The following is a 10,576-nucleotide window of genomic DNA, read 5'->3' as shown; positions in this document are numbered from 1 at the left end:
AGGAAGGAAGGAAGGAAAGAAAGAAAGAAAGAAAGAAAGAAAGAAAGAAAGAAAGAAAGAAAGAAAGAAAGAAAGAAAGAAAGAAAGGAAGAAAGAAAGAAAGAAAGAAAGACAGACAGAAAGAAAACCAGACCAAATGCCAGGGTTTCTACAATCTAAAGCAGCACCAGAGAGTGCCTACTGTATGTTTCCAGGGACAGGAACATACAGAAGAGACAAAACTAATGTACACGCATATGAAAGGCCTCAGTGGTTGTTTGGTGCTGGCCAGGGCAGAGGTGTGAACAGAAAGAAGCAACCTGGAATGGGTTGAAAATGTCTGACCCTGGTGATGGTCAGTTATGTGGCATACACGTCAGTTAGACTGGACTCAACCCTACACTTAAAATCAGCTCTGCTGGACAACGTGTCTCACCCCTGTAATCCCAGCAACTGGGAGGCGGTGGCAGAAGTATCAGATTGTCTGAGGTTACACAAGGAGTTTGAGATCAGCTTGGGCTCCATGGACTCCACCAACAAATAAGTGCTTATTATTTCATGTAAATTAAACCAAATATAATTGGTTTTCTAAGGATATGAGGGACTACGGAGAAGCACCCAGGTGACTGCACAGACACTGGACAGCTTGGCTCGAAATGCATCCTGGGTGTGGGCCTCAGAGAACCCAGAGCCCGGGTCTGAAAGCAGATATTCCTGGCTGCAGGTTTTCTGTGTGATCCTTAAGAAGACTCACTCAGCTTCTCTGAGCCTCATTTAACTGACCTTGTAAACGATAAATGCATGGGGATATCTGTGAAAGCATCTAATATGGATTCTGATACAGAGAAACAATCAACCAACTTTTATCACTAAATACCACATCACTGCTGGCTCACTGGCCATTCTGAACATGCCGGCTCTTTTAATACTAGGCTTGCAATGGTGGGATTTAGGAGGCAACTGAATTTTTAGAACCAAACTCAAAATGGCCGTTCGTGGAATTTCCCTCCTCACCCGGTTCTCTGCTAAGCACACTTGCATTGTTTCGTTTAATTCAGTAACTGTAGGGAGTGATTTTATTTCTGTTTTATTTTATTATATTTATTATTATTTAAGTTTCCTTTAGGCAGGATCTCAAACTATAGCCCAAACTGGCCCGAAATTCCCTATGTAACCTAATTGGTCTCAAACTCATAACAATTCTCCTGCCTCAGCATATTTACCTCAACGCCACTGCATTCAGCTTCATTTCCATTTTATAGAGACATTTAGGCAAAAGACAAATTGTCCCAGGTCACTCAGTTGGTCAATAGCAGATCTAGAGTTTCAACTGGGCAGTCTATGTAGAAGTCTGTCTAAACCCAGCCACGGTACTGAACTGGTTCCTCTGCCGTCTACCAAGCCATTACCCTAATAAATGAAAGTGGGGCAAGGACCAGACGGTTTCAAAGCAATTTGCTATCACCGTGGTGCCAGCAGGAGTGGGGAATGTAGTTCCAGGAGCTTCTTTTCTCCTGGCTCACCACTGTCATCACAAGGAGCCCCACAAGGAACCCTGCAAGTGCAGAGTCATATCCGCATGCATCATTACGTGAGAGGTATCATAGGGAGTGGCCAACAACAGACCCTTTTTACTGTTGCGCTACTGGGAAGAATGCAAACCAGAGCCTTTGTGCCTCACAGGCTAAGGCTTCTCACAGTTCCCCTTCATGTATCATTGAGGCTCTATGTCACCATACAACCCAGAGACACATGCAAATATCCAGATGAGCATGTTTGAAGCTGTACAGGAAGAAATGGAGGCACAGGAAAGCTGAGATATCGGGCAAAGGTCACAGAGCAGAGATAATACCAGATTCCCACTTCCTGCCTTTAAGACCTTCTGGCTTAACACTGCTTCCTAGATGAAATAGCACTACCAATCCAACTGTGGGCCCAGGAGTCATAAAGCCCCCAAAATGAGTCTAGCTGGGCAGCCTATTAACTGCATGGCTGGGGAGTTTTATTTCAATTGTTCAGCCTGGAGTTCTCATCTGTAAGGAGGGATAAATATGAGAGCTTTCAAGGGTGGTTATGAGGATTAAGTAGGAGCAGCCAGTAAGCATCTGAGGCAGTGCCTGGCCCAAAATAAATCCCCACGATCCGGAAGCCATGCTTGGTGAGATTGTCCCTGCCGAGTGTGGGGGAGACAACGGTGAATGAGCATTTTTCACGTTTAATTTCTTTCCTATGAGAGTTTTGCCTTACCTTTGGAATGGTACTTACTTTTTCTTTGTGCTCTGTAGTGCTTTGCTGAGCTTGACGGCCAGTTTCTGAAGCCCTTTGGCGTAGCTCATCTCCAGGTTGGCCCTATGAGCAAAGGGCTTGTTGTTAAGTAGGATGTACTGGTCAGACTTAGAGAGAACACACATAGACAAAGACATATAGACACACAGAGACATACCAGCACACACACAGATACATATACTTACACATTTACATATGCTCACACACACATGCATACACACACACTTGTGCGCGCACACACATGCACACAGGCACTCTGACACTCATACAAAAGGTCAGGCTGAAAATACAATGTCTTTATGAGGAAGAGATGATCTAGTCACAGAAGGAAACTGTTGTCCTTAGGCAAACCATTTGGATATCAAAGAGGTTATTTCACAAAGAGAAAGTATACTATTTAACTTTTTTTCCTCCATTGCGATGGGTTGGATTGTGCTTCCTACAAAGAGGTTGTATGCTGAACCCCAGTGTATTAGTTACTTTTATCATTGCAATAACAAAATACGTGAGCAGTGCCATGTCAGCAGAAAAGACTTGATTTTTGTGTATGGTTTGAGGGTACTGTCCGCTGTGGTGGGGGCATACTGTGGGGACCACACTGTATCTGCAGTCACAAAGAAGGTAGAGCAACTGCTGGTGCTCCGCTCGTGTTCTCCCTGTTATTTGGTCCTGAATCCTGGACCATGAGACTGTACAGCATTCCTTGGTCTTCTGCCTCAGTTAACTCCAGAAAACCCTCTGAAACACCTTCATGGTCATGCCTACAGGTGCATTGTCTATTTGATTTTAGGTCCTGCCAAGTTGCCGATCAATATTGACCACCACGCATAGGATAAATGAATCTTCTTTGGAACTAGATTCTATGAAGATAATGGAGTTCAGATGAGGCCCAAATACAGTTTGATGTGTCCTTATAAATGGGGGAGCCCTGGACACAGAGATAAGCATGTGCAAGGGACAAGAGCCTAGGAACATGAAATCAGGGATCGGAGGCAGATCCATAGGCCAAAAGCATTGTTAGCAAACTCCCAGAAGCTAGGTGGGGGACACAAGACAGCATCCCCAAGTCTGTCCACAGGAGGAATCACAAGGCTAACACCTTAATGTCATCAGACCGCTGTCCTCCTAAACTATTACACAGGAAGCCTTGTCATTCAAGTCACCCAGAATGTGACACTTTACTAGGATCAGCCTAGAAGACTGACCCAGCTAGTAACAGACACAGTGGTCACTAATCCCATTAGCTCTAAGCCCTAAATAGAAGCTGGGAACAAAATAAGTAAGATCGAATCAACAGTGTAGTAGCTTTAGGTGATCCTGCTGCCTTAATCTCCCAAGTAGCAGACTACATACGCATGCCCAGCTTAAGCAGTATTATCATAGAAAGCTGCAGGGGTGGTTAGCCATTGCTTTCTATGCTGGACAAGATAGCAGGAAGCCATTGGGTCTTGAAGAGATCAAACTGCTCTCTTCTTAAAACGATTTTTACCATGTCCTGGGTCCATCTGTGAATCCAATGAGGTCATGCTCCTATTCACTTCACATATCTCCCTCCCCCTTCTTCCCTCCTCTCTGTTCTTTCTTTTCTATCCACTTTTTTACCAAGTTAATTTTATTTGTTTGCACATGTGTGTGAAGCCAGCACAGTCCACACTCAGAGGTCAGAGGACACTCAGAGGAGCCACTCTCTCCTTCCACCGTGTGCCTGGGAATCAAACACAGGTCATCAAGCTTAGTGGTCAGCGCTTTTACCCACTGAGCCACCCATAAAGAGCATTAAATCTGAGAAATGCACTGCTTCTGGCTCACAGTGAGGGCACAAAGCAAATAGTAAAATTTAATTCTTGGAGGAGGAGGAAAAGGAGGAGGAGGAGGAGGAGAGAGAGAAGGAGGAGGAGGGGTCCAAAGGATCTTGAGATATCCAAATGGAGATAGTCCAGAGAGAAGGGTGTAGTCCTCTAGGCCATTGTCTCCCTGTAAGGGATTCCAGGCCAAGAGGATGCTGCTGACAGGAACAGGCTTTTTTCACAATTCAGTTTTACTTCCAGAGTGTTCTCACAGGCTCTCCTAAGAGTCCCAGAGGCTGAGTGAAAGAGAGATAGCTACCACAGGGAGATGACGCTTTCCTTAGCATTGGTAACTCCATTAGCTTCGTAGGTAAAGAAGGTGCGGTTTCAGTGCCAGGAGCAGGCTCTTTGCTTGCTTTCAGGTGATTTGGCAGTTTCTGAGTCTGGTCATCTCTGCTCTTGAACACCCACCAATCTCTCTCTTCTTTCCCCTACCCCTTCTCCAACAGCTCAGGCTGACCGTGACCTTGAACACATAGCACAGGGTAACTTTGAATTCCCAGTTCTGCTTCCATCTCCTGATTATAGGTATGTACCAAGTTGCCTAACTTCCACAGGCTTTCTCTCAAGAAGGTAGAGACCCACCTAAGGAGATCCACTGGCCAAGTCAGAATTTCTTGCATGGATATCAGTGTCAGGGAAGACTTGTACGTTTCCAGATTAAAAGTCCTGTCACCTGCACATGAAGATTATGGATCAACATAGTGTCCTCTGTGCAATGAAGTTCACCCTCTTTGTGATTATGTGGATACTTGGCCTGTGCTCTGTCTACACACAAAATAGCAATGCCCAATTTATTGGACCCTCACATCATGCAAGCCATTGTAAACATTTTAGCTCTTTCCTTAAAAAAAAATGTTACTACCTTTATTTAGTGGGTGGGGAGTGGGAGGAGCAGGGTTGGGGTGGAGAGGACGGGATGAGGCAGTGCAGGGTTGGAGGTCAGAGGACAACTGGACAGAGTTGGTTCTGTCTTCACCACGTGGGTCTGAGGAGCCAACTCAGGTTGTCAGACTTGACAGCAAGCCCTTTATCCGCTGAGTCACCTCTCCAGCTCAGATTTTATTTGTGTTGAACCTACAGTGACTTGCATGAGGTGGACAGGGTTTGGCTTCTCATTCCCAGGAGGTAACACCACACCCAGGGCTTAGTTGGCTGCTTTACTGAGGACACGTGACACGGAGGTGACAGAGTTGGCTTCCAGAGCTAGGCAGTCTAGCCAGAGGACCCACTGCTTAACCACACTGGGGAGTCAGAGAAACGTGCGCTTTAAAGCTTGCAGCACTGCTCACTTCAACACTAGTTGTGCTGTTGTGACTCACTGTAGGGTGTGTATGTGCAGAGTATATGATGTGTATCTGTATATATGTGTGATATGTGTGTGTGTGTGTGTAGTATATATGTATATATATATGTGTGGTATGTGTATACTTGTGTGTGTAGTATATGTGTATGTGTGGTATGTGTATATATGAGTGTGTGTATGAATATATGTGTGTGTGTGCCTTTGTGTGTGCAGGCATACTGAAGGATATCTTTCATTCCTCTCAGGCAGGCTTCCTGCCAAATAGACTGGACCTTGGCATTTCCTTGGGGCAGCACGAGAGACTGATTTTATACCACTCTCTTGAAGGGAGCTGCTTTCACATTCTCTACTCAAAAAAGCACCACACGTGCAACAGGAATCCAGAGGGACAGAGCTAACTTCAAATTAAGTCATGGATTTTTTTTTCCCCTTGATAAATCAGGAAGAAGACAGGAAGCTCGTTGTTCTTAATCTCCCCTTCTCCCATCGTTTCCTTCCACTCTCTAGACACTGTTTCCAACATGAGTGAAGCTATCTTGTCTACGCAATGGTCTCTTCATGTGCAAAACTGATATGGTGCATCTTTATACCTTCTGGTAGGTAACGTTAGCTCAGAATAGCCCAGTGAGTTCTAAAGATTCTGAGCGAGTGAAATGACACATTAACTTTCAACCCATTTGCATTTTAGTTTCAGCAAGCAAGGCAGGTCAATATATTTTTATTAGTAATAATTAAAATCAACCAAGCAGTCAAAAAACTAATGTTTGGCCTAGATCTTAAAATAAATCCTGCCTTTGAAACAAAGAAGGCATGTAAAATACACGGTTTCTGATTTAGTATTTTCTATGCATCATGAGTTAGGGTATAAGTTAGTGGCTATGTTCATTTCAGAGGATTCTACTCTAATAAATTTATACAGAGTAATTGTTTAAAATCCTCTAGCTTCCTCGGTGTCTGTGAAGAGTTAGTTACAATGGAACGAAGATCTTCCTGAAGGGAGCCGGTAACTGTGCCCTCACTATGAATTAAGGATTTTAGAAATCCCAGGAGACCGTGCTTCCTCACTGTCTGTCACCCCTTGGTTTGCACCAGAACCAGCTTCCGGTTGATGTTGGGTATATGGCTCTTTTCCATTCAAGGTTTACCTCTTTTCTTAGAAAGGTAGCCATAGTTTATCTTACAAATAAGTTGTACATAAAAGTTACCAGAGGCTGTGTGTCCTGGAGCATGCCCATGCCCATAAACCCCACACTGTAGAGGCAAGGACATGAAGATCAAGAGTTTAAGGCCAACCTGGTCTACATACTGAATTACAGTCTAGCCTGGCCTACATAAAGAGCAAATAAACTCTAGCTATATCCCAAAAGTTACCAAAGATGGTTACAGAGGTAAAGTGGGAGAATGTAGAGAGTGTCAATGAAGACACAGTTGCGAGAGGCAGGAAGGAAAGCTGTGGGTGTTTTGTTGCATGTTGGAGTGATGGCAGGCAACAGGGTGCTTCTAAGACAGCTAGAAGGGAACGTTTCAAAAGCTTTCCCTACATGGAACTGGTGAGCATATGATATTAGGCAAATGCTAATTATCCTTATTTATTTATCACATGCTACATAAAGAATGTCAAATTATCATGTTGTACATATAAATACGTGCAATTATTATGCTCCAACTTAAATGTTAATAGGTAGGGCCAGTGTCTTAGTTAGGGTTTTACTACTGTGAACAGACACTATAAACCGAAGTAACTCTTATAAGGACAACATTTAATTGGGGCTGGCTTACAGGTTCAGAGGTTCAGTCCATTATCATCAAGGTGGAATGGCACTAAAGGAGCTGAGAGCTCTACATTTTGTTTCAAAGGAGAAGACTGACTCCCATGTGGCTAGGAGGGTCTCAAAGCCCATCCCCACAAGTGCTAGGATTGTAGGTAAGCACCACTGCATTAAACAAGAGGCAGCCTTTTATGTTCTGTGTGCTTAGGGAAGTGATTTCTGGAGTCCTAGAATGAGGAGAGCAGAGTGGCTATGGACCAGGTGCACACACAGGTGCAATCGCTCATCCTTGTGGATTGGTTTTGTGACGTCAGTTCAAGCACAGCAGTGTAAGGCAGTGACCTCCAAGTCACATCACTCTTGGGGGGAGAGACTTGGCCCAATCCGGGTGATGAAACAGCATCTATCTTTGCTAACTGACTCATAAGGATGTAAAGTAAAAATACACCATAAGGAAAATATTCATATATTAATAAAGTGTATATGCCCACAGAAAACCTCTCTCTGAATATACAACCCTCAGCTTAGCTGCATAATCAAACAGTTGAGCATCTTAAGTAGGAGGGTCACTTCAAAGGGACATATATCTGGAGCCAATATAATGTGCCTCAGCAGTAGCATCTTGGCTGAGGGGAAATTATTTGGCTGCTCCAGGTTAGCTTCACAAAATGTCTGTCACACGAAATGACTGACTGTTCAGTGCTATTCAAGGTCAGTATCTTATTAAAGCATTATATCCATTCTTTGCATTTATGCTATGCAGCTTTTAACTCAGAAATGTGCTTGCAATTTTACTGACCTCCAGCGACCTATAGACTTTCAGATTCTACATCTTGTCCATGAGGAAGTAAAACCATGAAGGGAGATCTCTTTATTGCCCAAGAATTCCTTCCTCCTGGGCACGTTTGCCCCTTGAGAATGTGGAGATGAAAGCTTTCTCACATGAAGAGGAAGGATGCTGGTCCCAGGAAGGGACTTCAAGAGAAACACAGGTAAGAAGCCAAGGCTCTGGCTGTAGAAGAAAGTGAAGCAGCAGGTGACATCTGGTTAAGGGAAAACAAGCAGAGGGCAGAGGAGCAGTGGGCACTCTAGTCCTGCGAGCTCACCCTGGAGCCTGCTCTAGGTGAGGCCGCTTTTGTCCTCTGCTTTCTGTCCTCCTAGCTGTCTACCTGACACTAATTTTGAACTCTTAGCACCAAATAACCAAGACCAGATGACTGCCATCTGGGTCATCTGCATGGTCAATCAGTATATAGATTCTTCCTGCTTTTCAGAGAGAAGAGACTTTTTATTAAGAAAGAGTTGGGTTTATAGAAGAGTTAACAGGTCTCGCTTAAAAATAATGTCCTTTGTGAGCTAATAAAATGTTTCCTTATAGAGGAAACACCGTCCCAGATACCCCGACCTTTTTCTTTTGCAGGACTCAAGACAGTTTGATTGTTAGAATGGAAGCATCTCTCACATAAACTTTTCTTTTTATTCCATTTGATAAACGTGCATTTTTCTTTATAAAAAAGCCTGTTTATAAAAGAGTTCTCCCGTTCATTGTTCTGATAAAGCTAAAGTTCTCCTTTGGTTTGGACTTGCTAATGAAGAATATTCTTAACTCATATCTTTTTTTTTGGTATGGCAATATGTAAATGTATGTGTGTGCATGTGTGTTACACGTGTGTATATGTGTGTGTGCATGCATGCATGTGCGTTGGCATGTATTCATGTGCATACATATACACTGGTGTCTGTGGTACTCTGAGCACTGAATCACGGTCTCACATATGTTATAGAAGCACTTCATTACAGAGCTACATGGCCAGTCCTACAATATTTTAAAGTTGAAACTATTTCTTTTCAAAATAGCAATCTCTCTTTAAAAAGCAGCTTTAGAATATTTATCATGGAAATGTTTACTATAGAGCAAAGGCCTAAATGTCCTCTTATAAAACAACTCCTTTCTCAGGTTCTTTAATTTTAAGCAGATTTTTCCCCCTCCTATATTGCCTGAGCTAAATGTGCTCATTTAGCACAGTGAACAGCTTTATTCATAGCCACACTCAGCACAGTGGACCGCTTTATTCATAGCCACACTTAGAATTAAGAGGGGTTATTGAAAATGGTGGCTTCTCAGCCATGGATCCGTCTAGTCATTCGTCAGAAATTGATCAAAAAGAACAAAGACCAGGCTCTAAGAAGTTCTCATACGATTGATCGGTAAAACATTGCTCCTGTCCTTGTAGTGGAGGGAAAACTGTAATCTAACAACAGAGATGAGCGTGAAAAGCGCAGTAAGGAGTGTATACATCAGATATAAGAGGGCTCCCGGAAGGGAGAGAAACTCCGCAGCAGAATGGGAGGTTTGACTGAGCCTTCCTAAGCAGAAGTCCCTGGTGTGGCTGCTTGAGTTTTATGGCCCCAGTTGATAAATGTGCCATAGAGGAGAATCATTCTTCGACCCACTTTCTCAAGTTCCAGACTATTAACACTGTGTTCTGGAGTGCAGCACAGCTCCGGCACATTCCTCCAGTCGCGTTGCTTGCTGCAGCTACGGAGGAAAAATTACTTGTTGCAAATGTGTGTTTGGTACCTTTGCTGAAGAACGGATGTGATCTGCTTGCAGAAATTGTCTCCATGTTGGGCAAACTCCTTCAGGCTCTTGTATACTTTATTGTACTGTGGGGGAAAAAAAATAACAGAAAAATTATGAGCACCTCCGCAGACAGTACCCATAATCCAGAATGGCTGTAGTGAGGACTGCCATCGTAAAGCTTACATGGCGGAAGGATGCGCACATCCTTGGATTATTTCTTAACTAACCATTAAGTATCTTCTGACTGGATATAAAAAAAATCCAGAGAAAATTTCCAAAAAAACCGGATTCTATCTTAGTCACTGTCCTATTGCTGGGAAGAAAGACCATGACCAAGGCAACTGAGAGGAGATATCACTCAATTGGAAGCCTGCTTATGGTTTCAGTGGGGGAGGCATGGCAGGAGGCAGGCAGGCATAGCTCTGGAATAATAGCTAGCTGAGAGCTTACATTTGATTCACAATCAGGAGGAAGGAAGGAAGGGAGAAAGGGAGGGAGGGAGGGAGGGAGGGAAGAAGACTGGACCTGATGTGGGATTTTGAAACTTCAAAGACCACCCCAGTAACATACCTCCTCCCTCAAATCTCCCAATCCTTTTTAAATATTAAATACTCCACCAATTGGGACTCAAACATTCAAATATCTGAGCCTGTGGAGCCTTTCTCATTTAAGCCACACACTGTCCTAGGTCAAATACAAATAACCCAACAACAGTGGCACTTAGAATTTGGTTTTCTGGCGCAGGAAGGCCAAAAGCACACTCTACAGGACACCACATTACCATTCTTCTTCTTTTTTTTTTTTT

General features: G+C 43.6%; 1 protein-coding gene across 3 annotated transcripts in view; it reads right to left on the bottom strand.

Annotated features, from left to right (window-relative positions):
• Window positions 1-10,576, bottom strand: part of Nostrin (nitric oxide synthase trafficking) — a 58,721-nt gene that overhangs the window by 39,704 nt on the left and 8,441 nt on the right. For 2 of the 3 annotated variants that reach the window (XM_021153117.2, XM_029474356.1), the window contains exons 2-4: window positions 9,769-9,854; window positions 4,698-4,788; window positions 2,245-2,328 (exon numbers count right to left, since the gene is read on the bottom strand). In XM_021153117.2, coding sequence (XP_021008776.1) covers window positions 2,245-2,328; window positions 4,698-4,788; window positions 9,769-9,814 — 221 coding nt within the window. In that variant the 5' untranslated portion in view covers window positions 9,815-9,854. The remainder of the gene's footprint in view (window positions 1-2,244; window positions 2,329-4,697; window positions 4,789-9,768; window positions 9,855-10,576) is intronic. The other variant, XM_021153124.2, reaches the window with a different exon arrangement.

The sequence above is a fragment of the Mus caroli genome, chromosome 2 (assembly GCF_900094665.2).
Source record: "Mus caroli chromosome 2, CAROLI_EIJ_v1.1, whole genome shotgun sequence".
Lineage (NCBI taxonomy): Eukaryota > Metazoa > Chordata > Mammalia > Rodentia > Muridae > Mus > Mus caroli.
Note: the sequence above shows the minus strand (reverse complement) of the source record. Positions and strands in the feature narration are given on the sequence as shown.